Source organism: Delphinus delphis, chromosome 11 (genome assembly GCF_949987515.2).
Source record: "Delphinus delphis chromosome 11, mDelDel1.2, whole genome shotgun sequence".
Lineage (NCBI taxonomy): Eukaryota > Metazoa > Chordata > Mammalia > Artiodactyla > Delphinidae > Delphinus > Delphinus delphis.
Window position 1 is genome coordinate 31254654 of NC_082693.1, and position 19418 is coordinate 31274071.

Here is a 19418-nt window from a genome sequence, read left to right on the forward strand (position 1 = left end):
CCCTCCCAATTTACACTTTAGTTGATACCACACCAGAATGAACCTACAAAACCTCAACTGTCATCATACCACTCCACTACTTAAAATCTTTCAACTTTTCAGATTGCTTTTAGGATAAATCAAAACTCCTTTATATACCATTAAAAGCCATTTCTATAGTGTTTTCATGGAATTTCTCTTTATGCATTTATTAACTAATCGATGGCCTGACTTTATTTTTCCTACATTTATTTTCCCTTAGTAAATTTCTCAATTTAAAATCTTTGCCAAAAACTTTTTGGAATAAGATATTGTTTGCATAAAAAATAATGTGTTGAAAGATGTAAGCTAGGGTAGCACAAATTAAGAAACTATTTAATTCCAACTAGATCAGTGAATTGACTGAAATTTGAGGGTGATGACTATTTAGTATATATTTTCTAGAATTTGAATGGGAATTATTTGTGTGATAATGACAAGTCAGTCCAGGGCTTCTCAAAGTTTGCTCTGCCAATGAGTGCAATTCAGAACTGTTTGTAACTGGTCCATGAAGTGATAAGAACAGAAACAGAAAACAAGTATTTAGAAACATGGCAATTTGACACAGCAATTTTTATATTTGTTGAATAAAAGCTTATGTTGTGTATGGATTTATTTTTTTTTAATTTTATTTCTCTCCTTTCATGGCATTTTTCCAAAGCATCAATATGGAAGACTGAAAATTTTACAGAATTGATCTTTTACCACAGATCTTCTGAGAAGCATGTGTTAGAGTATGAACTTAGGTCTAGATTGCCTGGGTGACCTGGATCAAGTCACTTAACCATGTCTGTTAAGTGAGAATAGTAATATTACCTGCCTCAGAGGATTTTTATAGGATTACATGAGTTGATTTATGTCTAGGTTATTTTTCAAACTGCTATTCTTTATGAGCAGGAACAGGGGTCCTACTGCACCAACAACAGGAGATGAGGAAGACGGCACACCCAGCAAACCAAACACAGGAGCAATAAGCCCAGGGAAATTAGGCAGATCAGGATGTGCTCCTTAACCCCTGTTAAATGGCACTGAACATATTGCAGGTTGAACTAAAGATTAAGCTCTATGTGGTATAAGACCATCTAGTCACAGAAATCATAGGGATCATTTAAAGTTGTCTTTTATATGAGAAACCTCAATTCTGTCACATTAGAGAAGAGTGGTATGTAGAATCCGGCAACAATGGAAGTAATGCTCATTCCCTGCTGTTGTGTCAGGGACCCCAGGAGTATCAGAGGGTTTCACAACCATGCATGGAAGCAAGAGCACAAGTGGGAACTCACCTACCCCAGGCACAACCCCGGGAGGCCAAGCAGGTATTGAAATGGGAAGTCTGAGGCATCTTCTTACTGACCTTAGGGAAGTAGCCAGCACTTCTGAGTTATTAGTTACTAGTAAATGCACATATTCGTGACCTCACTATCCCTGCATTTATGGGATTAATGGCAGTGTTTCGCTAACATTAGCTCAGAGGTGATTTATAGCAAAGCGTGTTATGTTTCAGATTCTAAGACTCCTGCCTTTGGACTTCTGAGGCTGTGAATGTGAAATGGGGCTAAAGTAATGGTTTGCAATCTTGGCTACAAATAAGAATTGACTAGAAAGATTTTTGAAAATACATACTGAAGAGGCTTTTACAGAGTAATTGAATCAGAACTCCTGGAAGAAAGACCCAGGCATAAGTAATTTTTAAAAGCCTTACAGTTGGTTCCAATGTATAGGCTGGAGCTGAGAATCACTGGGCTAGTGTATCTGTATATTTAATAAGCAACCCAGATGGTTCTTATGATCAATTTTTGGAAAGAGTGAACTGGGAATGTATAAGTGTGACAAGTCTTTTGAAAACAGAGAACAGCATATTCTGTTCGCTTAACTAAAGATCTTTATATATATATATATATATATATATATATATATATATATATATATATATATATATATGTAATTTGATATATATTGTTTATTTTGAAAGAGACTACCAGATCATCAGCTGGTGAAACAACTAGAGCACCAAGCAGTGAAGTGACACAATCTGAAGGTAAGTTAGGTGAGTAGAGGATCTCACTGAGGCCACGACTTTTGTCAAAAAGGGCAGTCTTTCATCAGAATACAATTGATTGCACTTAGTATTAGTTGATAACATACCATCCAACAAAAGATGTAGGATGTAGAATAGTATAAACATGATTAACATTTTCAAGAAGTCTTTTTTCTGGTTTCTCCAAATCTTCCCTTCAAAAGTACTACAGTACTGGATTGTCATAATAATATATGTACTCTCCCAATACTGTTTATCAGGTGTAATAGGAGAATTTGTTGGAACTACCACTGGAACTGGCAGTGGCATCACAGCTAGACCACCTTTCCATGGTTCCAGCCCAACTGGTAGCTTAGAGTCAAGGTGCAGGTCACTAGGACACTTTGGTGGTGCTCCATCAGGAGCTGAGACTCCAAGTTCTCATGAGGAATTTAGGTGAATTGAGCAATGGCTATGGATTTAACAGTTATAATTTTAGGACAAATGAATATGGGTAGTTTGAGCATTTTCATTACAACCATCTACGTAGAGTAGAGTTGCCAGATAAAACACAGGATGCCATTTAAATTTGAATTTCACATAAATAAGAAATTTTTTTGGTATAAGTATGCCCCATGCAATAATTGGGATGTGATTGTTGTTTATCTAGAATTCAAGTGTAACTGCGTGTCATCTATTTTGATATGCTGTATCTGGCAACCCCAATGTCCACTGAGAACCATTGTTCTTTTCAATTAGGAACAACTGGAGGGGAAAATGCTGCCATCACTGGAGCTGCTGGTGAAAACACTTCTGGAGCAGCAGGTACTGAATGAACATAATCAGAATAAAATCAGACAATGGAAATGTGAGTTCTTTACTTAAAATTTTGTCAGAGGCAAGGTTTTCTGGAAAATTTAATTATTATTATTTGTGTGATGTCAAAACTGATGAAGATCAGAAATAAATCAAGAGTTATTTATTGATGTGTGCCCACATCACACTGGGTGCCCTAGAGAAAGTAGGAGAGGAGAAGAGTAAGATACTTATTCTCTTAGAACTTGATTTTTGATCAGGAGAAATGAATATTTATATACACACAAAGGCAAAAACCATGTCCAATAGAAGATAATCTAAATCGAGGAAATGTTCAGTGACAATTGTTGAAGTGGGAACTCAAGAGGACCTTCTAGTAAGAGAACTGATTTGTTGGGGTTAAAGGCAAAAGAATTATTCTATTTTGAAAAGAATATGACATTATGATCAGTACACTATGACTGTGTTGACTGAAGAAAAGCACACAACCTAAAAGTTGTGAGTTATGTTTTATTTAGGGACCTTATTGAGGACTATAGCCCATGATACAGCCTCTCAGATAGCTCTGAGGAACTGTTCTGAAGAGGTAAGGGAGGAGCCAAGATATATAGGATTTTTGCTGAATACAATACATGTAGTCTTACATCAAAAGATTACAGCTAATCATAAAAAAATCAGACATCTCAAGTTAATGATTTTAGTGCTTTTCTGTGTATGGGAAGATACAAGAGTCTAGGCTCATTGAAATTATTCCTTAGGTGTTCATCTTAACTATGTAGGGCCAGTATCCTCTTTTTCTCCATCTTGAATTCCCCTGAGGGCGCACTGTTGGTGGGGGAGGCCGCAGTAGCTGATGGCGTGATGGCAGGCAACATTCTTTGTTTACTGGAATGGCAGGAGACATTCTTTGTCTATAACTATACACTTTAACTTGAGCAAATACACTCAAAACATAAGTAAACTGAGTGAAATTTTAGGGATGTATTCAATTTCAGGGGAATAAACAGCAATCATATTTCAGGTGTTGGGGAAATAGAATTGAAAACAAAATCTCCCAACCCAGAGACCCTGTCCACAAAGGTAGAAGACAAAGAAAACAGTTTTATTATTGAATAAGCATTAAACCAGAATGTGATGCAAATTATAGCCAATTCACTAAAGATCTATAAAGACAGAAAGAAATCTCACCAAGCCAATACAATCTGCTACATGCATGTTCTCCAGAAAAATAGTCCGTAAGTAAGAGAACTTGACAGCACCATTTATTACATATAGTTCATTCTAAATTCACCTGGCAATTGGGTGACCATCTGGTTATTTAATAACTGGTTTTATACAACAGAAAAATAAACTTCTATCTTGATGATAGGAGGAAGTTTTGTATCTGGAGGGGGAAGAACCACTGTCTTCTTAGATGTTTACATTTCAAAGAGATAGTGCTCAAGCCCTTGAGAAAGACATTTCTGGGTCATTAAGCTGACAAGAGGCTTATTTAGTTTTTTTGAAAGATTTACATACATTTCAAAGACACTGAAAAGAACTTGCATTTACAGATATTCTAAAGTAAATACTCTAAGAAAAGGAAAAGGGAAGTCTCTTCCCTTATTTTCAATAGAGAGAATTAAGCCTCTTATTCAAAATTTTTATTTGTTCTTACACAGGCCATCTTCATAAAATGATCAATTTTATATTTTAATTAGCTAGCTTTTTTCTCCCATTATAAAATTAAGCCTTGCCTAGGGTATTGCCTGGAGCAATCCCCAGAGCTGGAGGTGGCAACACCCGTGGGGAACCAGGCACTGGAGCCACAAGTCCCGGGAAATCAGGCAAGTTTGGACCTGATTTTTTAACAGTTCCCAACCACACCTCCCTCATCAGTGTCTGATCTGGACTAAGGATCTGATCCTTAATGTGCACTGATGCTCTTAGGATTGAGTAGCACTTAAACTCAAGGAACCTGTGAAAAAAATTTTTTTAAAAAAGAGGAAAATGGTGGCTGCATACATTAGAAGCTACACATACCTCCTTTCACCAACCAGAAATATCAACACAGAGCCCATATCTAGAATATTTAGAGAAGACTAAAATCTCGAGACTGGAAAAGAGCGCTCTGGGGCTCATAGAGGAATCAAGATTCAGGTCAGAGCATCAGAACAAAGGGAAGCATAGAGAGGTCTTTAATAGTGGTAGAATGTAGGTAGCATCAACTGGGTTCACCTCCAAAAGGAAAGGTCCTCACCTTGATTAGAGAATACTGAGAGATCTGGGATCTGGCAAGTCAGAGCATTTGTGAATGCGAGTTTGAAAGAAAGGATTGGAGAGTTCATGGAATGAGAACTGGCAGTCTTGGGAAGGCATGCAACTGCTTGTAAAGGGGAAGGAGGCATATTGGAAGGTGAAGGAATCCTTGGAGAATGAATGTCAATGGAAAAAGAAAAAAAAATGCTCAGGGTCTCAAGAAAACAGTATAATAATTAAAAATTAGAAGACAGAAAAAGGAAAAGCTCCACTTATAAAAGAATCTTCCCTTCAATGTAACAAGAGGAAGCCCTTGATCTTAGAAATCTGATGAACCTCACAGAAGCCTCTGTGCCCTCACTGCATAGGATCTCCTGCTATTGCTGTTTTAGGAAAACACAATGCAAAAATAAAAAGGCATAAAAAAATTAAATTCCAATATCTATTTTAAACTATTCTTTTGTATACATTTTCAGAAATTTTCAGCAATAGCAAGCAAATTCTAAAAATCTAGTCATAAAGCAGAGGAACACTAAAATGTTACCAAATTCAGGTTTGGCTGTTCACTGCTTGAAAGCCAATATTGAGAGGCAAGTGTTGGTAGAAAGGAAAAGTTGTTTTAATCAGAAGTCCAGCAATCTGAGGAGAAGGTGGACTCATGTCCCAGAACCAATTCCAAAGATTCTACTTGGCCATGACAGTTTTTAAAGGGAAAACAGGGAAAGAATCAGTGAATCGTTGAGGCAAAATGTTAGGTTCTGTATCATTCTCCATTGCATGCAGAATGCCTGACTCCTCATGATCTTTCTTCAGATGTTTTCTTGCTTGCATTGTCTGCCTGCAGAATTGCTAAGGGGGAGTCTGGAGGTAGAAAGCTAGTCACTCTTTAACTACAGAATTCTTCATTCCTACTGCTTTTTTTTTTTTTTTTGTGGTACGTGGTCCTCTCACTCTTGTGGCCTCTCCTGTTGCGGAGCACAGGCTCCGGACGCACAGGCTCATGGGCCCAGCCACTCTGCAGCATGTAGGATCTTCCCTGACCAGGGCACGAACCCATGTCCCCTGCATCGGCAGGCGGACTCTCAACCACTGCGCCACCAGGGAAGCCCTCATTCCTACTGCTTTTAATCTAGGGAAAGAATCAACAGGTTAGGCAAGGTATTATGTGCATTCATTAGGGCATAAGTCAGGAGTTAAGTTAAATGTTGCCGAGTGATCTCATTTCTATAAGGTTTGAGAGGAACAGAAACAGGCAACAGGAAAGGGGCAAAGGAGCTTCTTACAAATCCCCACTGTCACACATCATTCTATTTCTCTGGGATTAGGGGTGAAGGTCCATGTTCTGTAACTTCTTCATGTTGACATATGGCACCATATTCTTAGAGTGGAAGATGTTGACATGGGTCTGTAGCATCTCTTTGCTGAAAGTTTTAATTGCCTGCTTACATATGCAGGCAGAACAAGTTATAATTATTTTGATACCCTCAAAGATATAGATTATTATGAGCAACAATGTTAATCCCATTCTCCTGAGGCCAGTTCTTGGAATTGTGCTAGCCATAGATGGCTGACATAGGCCAGCCTATGTCATGGGTACATTCTGGTCATCATGAAGTTAGCTTTTTCCCTCTGGTGGCAGTCATAGTTATCTGTAAAACAACTTAGGAATGTGCACCGGACACTGAAAGATTCTGTGACTCTATTCCCTAATCATTAACTGCTTGAACTTGTTCTTTTGTGACTCAGGGAGGCCTGGGAGAGTTCAGCTTTTCTACAAACAAGAGGCAGGGGACATGGAAGGGCCTTTGTACTTGGGGGAGCCATTTGGGTTCTGCTCAGTTTGAAAAACATAACATTAACACAAACTTAAAATAAAGAAACAACTGAAGATATAAAGAGACATCAGAATTATAAACTAAAAAACTCAGGGTAAAAACAGATAAATAATAGGAAGATGTTAAATTGGAATTGATGAAAACTAAGGAGAGATATTGAAAAAAAAGAAAATTTTTCTTGAAAGTAAAGACCAAATAACAAGGTACCCAACAGAGAATAAATGACTGAAAGTATGGGAAAGGGATTAGAGGGTAGAATTGGAAATATCACCCCCCCAAAAAAATTGCAGACACTTTTAAAAAAGGTAAAGTGGATCAGAGTAGGACATAGTTATAGGAAACAGACAAAAATATTATATATATGTATATATATATGTGTGTGTGTATATATATATATATATATATATAATTGCAGTTTCTGGAGAAGAAAAGGCAATGAAATAGAACTAATATTTAAAATTGTAAATCAGATTAAGTTTCCTGTAATAAAAAAAAATTTCAAATCTACACATTGAAAGGACCTACCTGGAAGAATCATTCATGAACAGTCAATTCTGTGGCTTATTTTAGAAAAATGTTAAGCTTTAAAGATAAAGAAATGTTCTGGATGTTGAGGGAAAAGGCAGCTATTAAAAGAGAAAGAAAATCAGGTTAACATTAGACAAGAGTAGAGTAGCATTTAGATACGTAAGGAAAGAGAATGTGGGCCAAGGTTTTCATAGCTAACTAAATGTAATTCAAGTATTAAAGCTATAGGAATATGAAAGAATTCAGGGAATTAGATAGCCATGAGCCCTTCATAATGAAATCACTGGAGGAGTGTTAAGCAGCAAAAAGATGCCTTGAAAACAAGCAAAAAGATGGTAACGCTATTTTTAACTGTAGTTCTAAAACTATAACAAAGTTTGAAAGAAAGGTGGAAGATAAGTGTTACATATTTGACCAAGTAAAAACGTCTAAGTATAAATGACCAAGTAAAAACATGAGCATTAAGAAAGAAAATGGTATTTACTTAAATTGGAAACTACAGAAGAGAAAGAGAACAAGGAAAGAAGAGATTATGAGTTAATTTTATTGCTGCCCACAGGGGACAACCAATAGACACTATCTGAAAGAAAATTGGGAGGATGCTAATGGGATTATATTAAAAAAACACTATAAAATATAACCTTTCTGGGCTTCCCTGGTGACGCAGTGGTTGAGAGTCCACCTGCTGATGCAGGGGACACGGGTTCGTGCCCCGGTCTGGGAGGATCCCACATGCCGCGGAGTGGGTGGGCCCGTGAGCCATGGCCGCTGAGCCTGCGCGTCCGGAGCCTGTGTTCTGCAACGGGAGAGGCCACAACGGTGAGAGGCCCGCGTACCGCAGAAAACCAGAAAACACCTTTCTAACTATCAAAAGAGAAATAAAAAAGCAAAAAGCAAAAAAAAAAAAAAAAAATGAGCATCTAAAGAGTTTGCATAGCAAAAGACAAGTGGCTAAAATTAGAATCCAAAAGTGTATTAAAATAATGTTTAATAATAATTCTTATTAACTTTCAATGAAAGCTTTTCAAAATTACAAAATCATTAAAATAGTTCATTGTACTAATAGCTCTAAGAGAAATAAAAACAAGTAGTTTTCTACAAAGAGGCTAAAAAAGCCATTTGATAAACATTCAATAATCATTTCTGATGTGAAAAAAGAAAAATAAATAAACAACTTGCCCAAGCAGTGTCCATATGCAAACACTACTCCTAGAATCAATATCATGCAATTAAGTGAGTGAATCATTTAACCTCTATTACCTTAGTTTTCTTATCTGTAAAAACTGAGTAATGCAATCTATTGAGTAGCATTGTGATGACGATCAAATGAAATAATGAATAAATGTATGTCAAAGCACATTTTTTTGAAATGTATAAAGGGTAATAATTATTATTGATATGGAAAAGTAGACGCTTCTGTAATCTTTAGTTGGAAGTTAATTTAAATCAGAATCAGTTATCTCATAGTTTAAGAAATTCTGTGAATGAGACTTTTCCATTTTTTTCCCTTTATAACAGGTACACCTGGAACGTCAGGTGGTACAACTAGTGTCACAGAGTGTGACAGTGATCTGACAGTTCAGGTGTTCTCCATTACTAAACAAGACTAATGTGGCATTTAAAATCTGATATTCTTATATGGCCAATTTAGAAATCACTGGAATGTTACTTGATACAATCATAGTGGATTTAAGTAAAAAAGTAATAGTGACCATCTTCTGTTTGGTCCTTAAATGTTGTCTTTGAGTTAGGGACTTCTTAGGATGTATTTCCCATGCAGTTATTTCCATTTCTTTATCTAAGATCTGCATTACACTACACAAAATCACTTCAACAACAAGCAAAAATAAATATGGATTGAAAGTACTAAATAATTATAAAACAATATTAGTTATTTTTGCATTTTATTGATTGTTAATATAATTTTCCCATTACAGAAATATTTGAGTTCAATAAATTCATTTCTTTCTTGAATAATAGACTGTTGGATATTAAAAGTTATCAGGCATTAACAAGGATATTCAAATTTAAAGTTAGAGTCTTTCATTTTGCAGTCTTTTGCAAAAATCCACTATCTTTAGTATTAGAAAAATTTCACGGTTCATTAATATTAGAAAGTGTAGTTTAAAATATTAATATATTTTTCCATAAGTTCTTTATTGAACAGAAAAGTGATCTAGAACCATGATGAACAGCTTTCCCAATTTCTGAGAGTAATTTAATAAATAACATTGGCTTCTGAATTGTCTAAAAATTCAGAAAACAATTTGCTCCCTAAAATCTCTACACATTGGTTTAAAAATGCCTTATTTTCTAGAATTTGCAAATGGGACATGACAATACCTCACTTGCTCAAAGCTCAACCCATACTAAACAACGTTTGTGCTTCATAATACTTAACATGTTTCAAAGGACTAAAGATAGAGACTAAAAACAAACAAATAAATAGGATTGATGAATATTTCTCATGAAATAGGCAAAAAAAATTGTTTGAGAAATATAATTGGTAGAATAAAATAATACTGTTTTTATACCTTGATTTTTACCCAATATATTGATACAACTTAATGGATAAAAATAAAGATATGAGGCAATCATTAACCATTGTATAATATAATTTGTGAGTCACCTTAATCTGTTTTAGCAAAAATAAAAAATGATGAGCAGAAAAAAATGCACTAAGTGTAAAATGGACAAAGTGTTGTCACATACATTTACTTACTTGAATTATACAACTGCCCTGAGCAATTGACAGTATATTCAGAATTATTTACATTTTATTTATGAAAAAATTAATGTGTTTACTTCAGTCACAGGATGAGTATGTTGTGAGGCCAAAACAGGGCCTACACTGTTGATTCTTCATCCAGTTATTCACCATTACTACATAGGCCACCAACATGGTGAATTTCTGTCAAAAGTATAGAAAGATCTTGTCAACTTGCCTTTTCTTATTTTCAGCTGTATTCCCAGTACTTAGCTGAATGACTGACTTGATAAGTGTCTGGTGGATATCTGGTGAATAAGTAAATAGATGAATAGGAACTCACAGTCTGGTAAAGGATTAAGAGCTTTATTCTTATAAATGAAGTAAAAATAACAGGTTATGTGAAAGAGCACCTTCCAGAAGAACTGGAGATGTGGGAGGGAGTAGACTACTTGTTGCTATACTCAAGTAGTGGAGCTTTGCATCCACACACATACATCACTGTGTAGATCCATATCTCTACAAATCCAAGGCCTCCATCCTCATTTGGTCCTTTAGAATTCTTCAGATAAAGATTTGGAGCATTCTGAGTTATGACAGGTTGTTGCAGAATTAAGTCCGTTAGGTTAAGCCCAGGAGGAAGTAGAAGCATTTTGTAAAACAGTTAAGCATATAGAAGAATTTTTAAAATCATTGAATGTGGATTCCAGAAGACAAGGTAAAAGTAATTGTGATAGAGAACAGGCTGTGGAAGAAGTAAGAGTTTAGAATAAAAGAGACAAAGCCCAGCATGACTTTAGAATGCCACAGATGATAGAGGAAACTGAAATGTAGGCTTTACTCAGTGTCAAAGAATGACAGGGTATGAGGTATGGTGGAACTAATTGCTTCAAGAACTCAAACAGAATACTAATTCAAAGTTGCATGAATGAGAATAAAGTTAAGTTTTCAGAGGCAATCACAGTTTTAGCTGGTAGATAGCAAACTAGTCTGTAGAAAAATGCAAGAGCATGACTTGGCGGGTGGGAAGTTCCCTTAAATTGAGCTCAGAAAGAAACTTCTGGTAATCAGAGACAAGACAGGCCTAGTGGGCATGGTTGCATAATCCATAGGAAGTCAGCTATAAGAAACTTTCGAAGACATTTTAGATTTAGATATCCAAATATATATCCCCAGTCTTGGCTTCTCTGGATCTCTAGATTGAGTGATCTCTAGATTGAGTAATCAATAACTCGATATTTCCACATTTATGTCTAATAGAAATCGCAGATTTAGCATGAGCTAAACAGAATTCTTGATTTTCTTTCATACTCCCACCTGTTCTATCAGTCTTTCCCATATCACTAAATGGTACCATAACTGACTCGTTTTACTCAGGAAAAAATCTTAAAGTTTTCCTTGATGCCTCTCTTTTAATTTTGCACTTCCCAATACAAACAAGTCCTGTTAATGCTAGTTCTAGAACATATCCTGAATCCATCCACTGTTCTCAATCTCCTTTGTCACCACTCTAGCCCTAGGCACTTATATATCATTTGGATTCCTGAAATAACCTCATACTGGTCTTCCAACTTCTATTATACACCCTTTACCATACATTCTCTACAGAGTGGAAAGAGAAATTTTTAAATATATGTAAATCTATCACTCCAAGGCATAACATTATATTCCATTGCATTTAGAAAAATGTCCAATTTCCCTCCCCTGATTCACAATAACTTGCCCAATCCTATGTACATGTCCTCACCTTCTAGTGTTCTCCTCCTAACCTCCCATGATCCATATACATTCATCTAGTTCTGCTTCTCTAGCATAAACAGCTCATTTCAGTCTTTTGCACTGTCTGATCCCACTGCCTGTAAGGATATTTCCCCTAGAGTTTCACATAGTTGTCTGCTTCTTGTCAGAGCTCAAAATTAATGACATCTTTTCAGAGAGGCATTTGCTAACCAGGGAGTCTAAAATTAGAACCCCAGATGCTGGATATCACCTCACTTCATCTTAGTGCTTCGATGCATTCCTTGTTTGTGAATTTGATTGGTTGGAAAGTAATTTCATTTATGTGTCTTCATGTCTCTCTTATACAGCTGGAGTGACAGAGACAACTAGACCATCAACAGAAGAATCAGCAACCACTAAACGATCAAATGAAGTCTCAGGAAAAACAGTACCATTAACTGAAGGATCAAGGACAACTGTGCAATCAATTGGAGTTACAGGGACTACTGGATCATCAGCTAAAGAATCAGAGACAACAGTACCATCAACTGGAGTGACAGGGACTACTGAAACATCAACTGGAGGATCAGGAACAACTGGATCATCAATTGGAGTATCAGGGGCTACTGGGCCATCAACTGGTGATTCTGGGGCGACTGCATCATCAGCTTTAGGTTCAAAGACAAGTGAACGATCGGTTAGAGGATCAAGAACCACTGAGATATCAGATGCAGTGACAGGAACATATGAACCATCAATGAGAACATCAGGGACAACTGGAAAATCTAGGTCAATTGGACCATCTGTTTTAGGGTCAGAGACAACCACTCCACTATTTGGAGCAACAGGAACTACTATTATTGGAAAAGGAACCAGTTTATGGTCATCTGGAGGATCAGGGATCACTGGATCAACACGTAGAAATTCAATAGAAACTGGACCAAATGTTGTAGGTTCAGAGACAAGTGCACCATTATCTGGAGCAACAAGGACCACTGTTATAAGATCGGGAACCAGATCACCCTCATCTGGAGAATCTTGGACCCCAGGACCATCAACTGGAGGATCAGCAACAACAGGACAATCTGGTGTAGGTCCAGAGACAAATGTACCATTATCTAGAGCAACAGGAAACATAGTTACAGAATCAGGAATGGGTTTACCCTTACCTGGAGCATCAAGGAAACCTGGATCATCACCTGGAGGATCAGCAGCAACTGGACCACCTGGTATTGGTCCAGAGACAACTGCAGCATTATCTGGAACAACAGGAACTGCAGCTATATCATCAGGAACAAGCTTATCATCAGTCGAGAGATCAGGGACCACTAGATCACTACCTGGAATATCAGGGACAAGTGGACCAACTAGTCTAAGTTCAGAGATATCTGTGCCATTATCTGCAACAACAGGAACTAATGTTATAGGATCAGGAACAGGTTTACCCTCATCCGGAGCATCAGGGACCCCGGGATCATCACCTGCAGGATCAGCAGCAACTGGACCACATGGTGTTGGTTCAGAGACAACGGCACCATTATCTGGAGCAACAGGGACCACTGCTATAAGATCAGGAACAGGTTTAACATCGGTTTTAAAATCAGCGACCACTAGATCAATACCAGGAAGATCAGGGACAACTGGACCACCTGCTGTAAGTTCAGAGACAACTGCACCAATATCTGGAACAAGAGGAACTGCAACTATAGGATCAGGTCCCAGTTTACCATCAGTTGAAGGATCAGGGAGCACTAGATCACTACCTGGAGGATCAGGGACAAGTGGACCACCTAGTGTAAGTTCAGAGATAACTGCACCATTATCTGGAGCAACAGGGACTAGTGTTACAGGATCAGGAACCAGTTTACCAGTATCTAGAGCATCAGGGACCCTTCGATCATCAACTGGAGGATCAGCAGCAACTTCATCACCTGGTGTTGGTTTGGAGACAACAGCAACACTATCTGGAACAACAGGGACTGCTGCTATAGGAGCAGGAACAAGTTTACTCTCAGCTGAAGAAACAGGGACCACTAGATCAATTCCTCAAGGATCAGGGACAACTGCACTACCTCGTGTAAGTTCACAGACAACTGCAGCATTATCTGGAAAAACAATAACTGCAGCTATAGGATCAGCAACCAGTTTACCATCAGTTGAGGTATCAGGGATCACTAGATCACTACCTGGAGGATCAGAGAGAAGTGGACCAACTGGAGTAGGTTCAGAGATAACTGTGCCATTATCTGGAACAATAGGGACTAATGTTATAGGATCAGAAACCACTTTAACTTCATCCAGAACATCAGGGACATGTGGATTGTCAACTGGAGGATCAGCAGCAAGTGAACCACCTGGTATTGGTTTGCAGACAACAGCACCATTTTCTGGAGCAACAGAGACCACTCCTATAGGATCAGGAACCAGTTTTTCCTCATCTGGAACATCAGAGACACCTGGATCATCTATTGGAGGATCGGCAACTGGATCACCTGGTATTGTTTCAGACACAACTGCCCTATTATCTGGAGCAGCAGGGGCTACTGCTATAGTATTAGGAACCAGTTTACCTTCATCTGGAGTATCAGAAACCCCTGGATCATCACCTGGAGGGTCATCAGCTGCTGGACCACCTGGCCTTGGTTCAGAGACAACTGCACCATTATCTGGAGAAGCAAGAATTGCCACTATAAGACCAGGAACCGGTTTACACTCATCTGGAACGTCAGGGACCCCTTTGTCATCTCCTGGAGGATCAGCAACAAGTGGACCACCTGGTATTGGTTCAGAGACCACTGAACCATTATCTGGAGCAACAGGAGCTGCAACTATAGGATCAGGAACCATTTTATCATCAGTTGAGGGATCAGGGACCACTAGATCACTACTTAGAGGATCACAGACAAATGGACAACCTGGCGTAAGTTCAGACATAACTGTGTCATTGTCTGGAACAACAGGGTCTAGTGTTATAGAATCAGCAAGCAGTTTACCCTCATCTGGAGCATCAGTGAACCCTGGATCATCACCTGGAGGATCATCAGCAACTGGATCACCTGGTGTTGTTTCAGAGACAATGGCACCATTTTCTGGAGCATCAGAGACCGCTGCTTTAGGATCAGGAACCATTTTACCCTCATCTGGAGCATCAGGGACCACTGGACCATCACCTGGAAGATCAGCAGTAACTGGATCACATGTTATTTTTTGGGAGACAGTTGCGGTATTATCTGGAGCAAAAGGAACTGCAGTTATAGGTTCAGGAACCAGTTTACCATCAGTTGAGGGATCAGGGACCACTAGATCACTACCTGGAGGATCAGGGACAAGTGGACTGACTGGTTTAAGTTCACAGATAACTCAGCAATTATCTGGAACAACAGGGAGTAATGTTATAAGATCAGGAACTAGTTTACCCTCATCTGGAGCATCAGGGAACCCTGCAATATCACCTGGAAGATCAGCAGCAACTGGACCACCTGTTGTAGGTTCAGAGACATTTGGACCAGTATCTGGAGCAATAGGCACCACTCTTACAGGATCTGGAGACAGTTTAACATCATTTGAAAGAACAGCCTCTACTAGATCAATTCCTGGAGGATCAGGGAGAACTGGACTATCAGTTGTAGGTTCAGAGACAACTGTGTCTCTATTTGAAGCAACAGGGACCACTGTTATTGCATCAAGAGCCAGCTTTCCATCAGCTGAAAGATCTGCCACCAGTAGTTCAATACATGCAGGGTCAGGGACAAGCGGACCATATATTGTAGGTTCAGACACAAGTGCACCATTATCTAGAGTAACAGGGACCACTGCTATAGGATCAGGAACTGGTTTACGATCAGTTGAAGGGTCAGGGACCACTAGATCAGTACCTGGAGGATCAAGGACAAGTGGACCACGTGATGTAAGTTCAAAGACAATTGCATCTTTATCTGGAGCAACAGAGACTAATGTTATAGAATCAGGAACTAGTTTACCCTCATCTGGAGCATCAGGGACCCCTAGATCATTGCCTGGAGAATCAGCAGCACCTGAACCACCTGGCGTAGGTTCAGAGACAACTGCACCATTATCTGTAGGAAAAAAGACTACTATTTATGGATTAGGGACCATTTTACCCTCGTCAGTAACATCGGCGAACCCTGGATCATTACTTGGTGGATCACCAACCCCTGGATCACCTGGTTCAAGTTCAGAGACAACTGCACCATCATCTGGAGCAAGAGCAACCACTGTTATAGGATTAGTAACAAGTTTACCATTAGTTGAAGGATCAGCGACCACTAGATCAATATTTGGAGGATCAGAGACAAGTGGACCATCTGTTGTAGGTTCAGAGACAACTGCACCATTATCTGGAGCTACAGGGACAACTGTTATTGTGTCAAGAACCAGTTTGTCATCAGTTGAAGCATCAGCCACCACTAGTTCAACACCTGGAGAGTCAGGGACAAGTCAACCATATGTTGTAGGTTCAGAGACAAGTGCACCATTATCTGCAACAACAGGTACCACTGTTATAGGATCAGGAACCAGTGTACCCTCATCTGGAGCATCAGGGACTCCTGGATCATTGCCTGTAGGATCAGCACCAACTGGGCCACCTGGTGTAAGTTCAGAGACAACTGCACAATTATCTGGAGCAAAAAGGACCACGGTTATAGGAAGAGGAACTAGTTTACCATCAGTTGAAGGATCAGTCACCACTAGATCAATACCTGGAGGATCAGGAACAGCTGGATCATCTTTTGTAGTTTCAGAGACAGCTACACCATTATCTGGAGAAATAGGGACGACTGTTATGGGATCAGGGACAAGTTTACAATCAGTTGTAGGATCAGGGATAACTGGATCCACAGTTGTACTGTTAGAAACAACTAGAACCTCTATTGTAAGTTCAGGGACAATGGAATCATTATCTGGACCCTCAGAGACAACTGGAACATCAATTGAAAGATCAGGAACAACTAGTTCAGTATCTGGAGTGACAGGAACCAATAGAATCTCTGTTGTAAATTCAGGTATAACTACACTATCATCTAGAGCAACACTGACCCCTGAATCATCGCCTGGAGGATCTGTATCAACTGAATCACCTGATGTAGGTTTAGGGACAACTGGATCATTAGCTGAAGCATCATCGACAACTGAAACATCAGCTGAAGAATCAGGCAAAACTGGAACTTTTTTTGCAGGTACGAGGACAACTGGATTATCGGCTGGAAGTTCAGGGACAACTGGGCCACCATCTGGAGAAAGAGGGACCACTGTTATTGAATCAAGAGCAAGGGGATCATCAGCTGAAGCATCACGGACAACTGGATCAGCAGGTGGACTAACAATAACCACTAGAACATCTGGTATAGGTTCAGGGGCAAGTGCACTATCATCTGGAGTGACAAGGACAACAATAACATCCAGTGTAGGTTTAGGGACAACTGGATCATCATCTGGAGAAACAGGGACCACTGTTGTTGAATCAGGAACAAGTGGACCCTCAGGTGAAGGATCAGGGACAACTGCATCACCAGATGGATTGACAAGAACAACTAAAATCTCTGTTGTAAGTTTAGGGACTACTGGACCATCAACTGGAGTGCTGTGGAAAACACGAACATCTATTGTAGGTTCAGGAACAACAGGACCAGCAGTTGAAGTATCAGGGACAGCTGGACCATCATCTGGAGGATCAAGGACAACTAGAACATCAATTAAAGGATTTGGAACAACTAGTTCATTAGCTGGAGTTACAGGAACAACTATAATCTATGCTGAAATTTCAGGGACAGCTGAACCATTATCTGGGGTGACTAGGACTCCTGTATTATCACCAGGAGGATCAGCATCAACTGGAACAAGTGTTGTAGGGTCAGGGACAACGGGATCATCAGATGGAGATTTATTGAGAACTGGACCATCAACTGGGAAAACAGGAACCACTGGATCATCACCTGGAGAATCAGTGTCAGGTGGTATTTCTGCTGTAGATTCAGGGACAACTGTACCATCACCTGGAGTCACAAGGACAGCGGGAGTTTCAGAGACCACTCGATCATCTGTTATAGGATCTGAGACAACCAGACCTGCAGTTGAAGGATCAGGGACAACTGGATCAACAGCTGGACTGACTATAACCACTAGGACATCTGTTGTAGTTTCAGGGACAACTGGACCATCATCTGAAGTGACAAGGACAACAATAACATCTGGTGTAGTTTCAGGGACAATAGGACCACCATCTGGAGAAACAGAGACCACTGTTATAGGATCAGGAGCAAGTGGATCATCAGCTGAAGGATCACAGACAAGTGGATCAACACCTGGAATGACAAGAACCACTGGAACATTCATTGTAGGTTCAGAGACAACTGCACCATTATCTGGAGCATCAGGGACAACTGGATCATCACTTGGCCTGACTGCCACAACTAGCTTCTCTGTCGTAGGCTCAGGGACAATGGAAGCATCAACTAGAGAATCATGGACAACAAGCCCAGGAGATGTAACTTCATCAACCATTGTATTGTCAGCTGGTGCTTCAGGAACAACTAGACCTGGAGTAACAAGGACAAGTAGACCATCTGTTGTAGGTTCAGAGACAGCTAGTCCGTCATCTGGAGAAACAGGGGTAACTATTATAGGATCAGGGTCAAGTGGATCATCAGCTGAAGGATCAGAGACAACTGGATCAACAGCTGGACTGACTATAACCACTAGGACATCTGTTGTAGGTTCAGGGACAACTGGACGATCATCTGGAGTGACAGGGACAAAAATAATATCTGGTGTAGGTTCAGGGACAACTGGGCCACCATCTGGAGAAAGAGGGACCACTGTTATTGAATCAAGAGCAAGGGGATCATCAGCTGAAGCATCACGGACAACTGGATCAGCAGGTGGACTAACAATAACCACTAGAACATCTGGTATAGGTTCAGGCGCAAGTGCACTATCATCTGGAGTGACAAGGACAACAATAACATCCAGTGTAGGTTTAGGGACAACTGGATCATCATCTGGAGAAACAGGGACCACTGTTGTTGAATCAGGAACAAGTGGACCCTCAGGTGAAGGATCAGGGACAACTGCATCGCCAGATGGATTGACAAGAACAACTAAAATCTCTGTTGTAAGTTTAGGGACTACTGGACCATCAACTGGAGTGCTGTGGAAAACACGAACATCTATTGTAGGTTCAGGGACAACTGGATCATCAACTGGAGTATTAGAGACAATTGATACATCAGCTGAAGAGTCGAAGACAACTAGACCATCAACTGGAAGATCATGGACAACTGGGACACCAGTTGAAGGATCTGGAACAACTGGATCATCAACTTTTACAACCACAGGGGCCAGGAGGACAACTTGGGGGCCAGGAAGTGAGGTTACCACATATGAAGGTAAGACAAGTTAGCTATATTTAGACAATAATATAAATAATTTTAATTTAATAGAGATCTAATTTTGAACTATATTACTTTATCAGAATTATACTATTTAGAACTCAAAGATGGGAACTTTGTAGAATATTATT

At 39.4% G+C, this 19418-nt stretch overlaps 1 protein-coding gene across 1 annotated transcript in view; it reads left to right on the forward strand.

Moving 5' to 3' along the window:
* Positions 1–19418, forward strand: part of LOC132434276 (mucin-19) — a 101536-nt gene that overhangs the window by 47867 nt on the left and 34251 nt on the right. The window contains exons 36-39 of the mRNA XM_060025956.2: positions 1236–1334; positions 2317–2403; positions 2795–2860; positions 12247–19284. Coding sequence (XP_059881939.2) covers positions 1236–1334; positions 2317–2403; positions 2795–2860; positions 12247–19284 — 7290 coding nt within the window. The remainder of the gene's footprint in view (positions 1–1235; positions 1335–2316; positions 2404–2794; positions 2861–12246; positions 19285–19418) is intronic.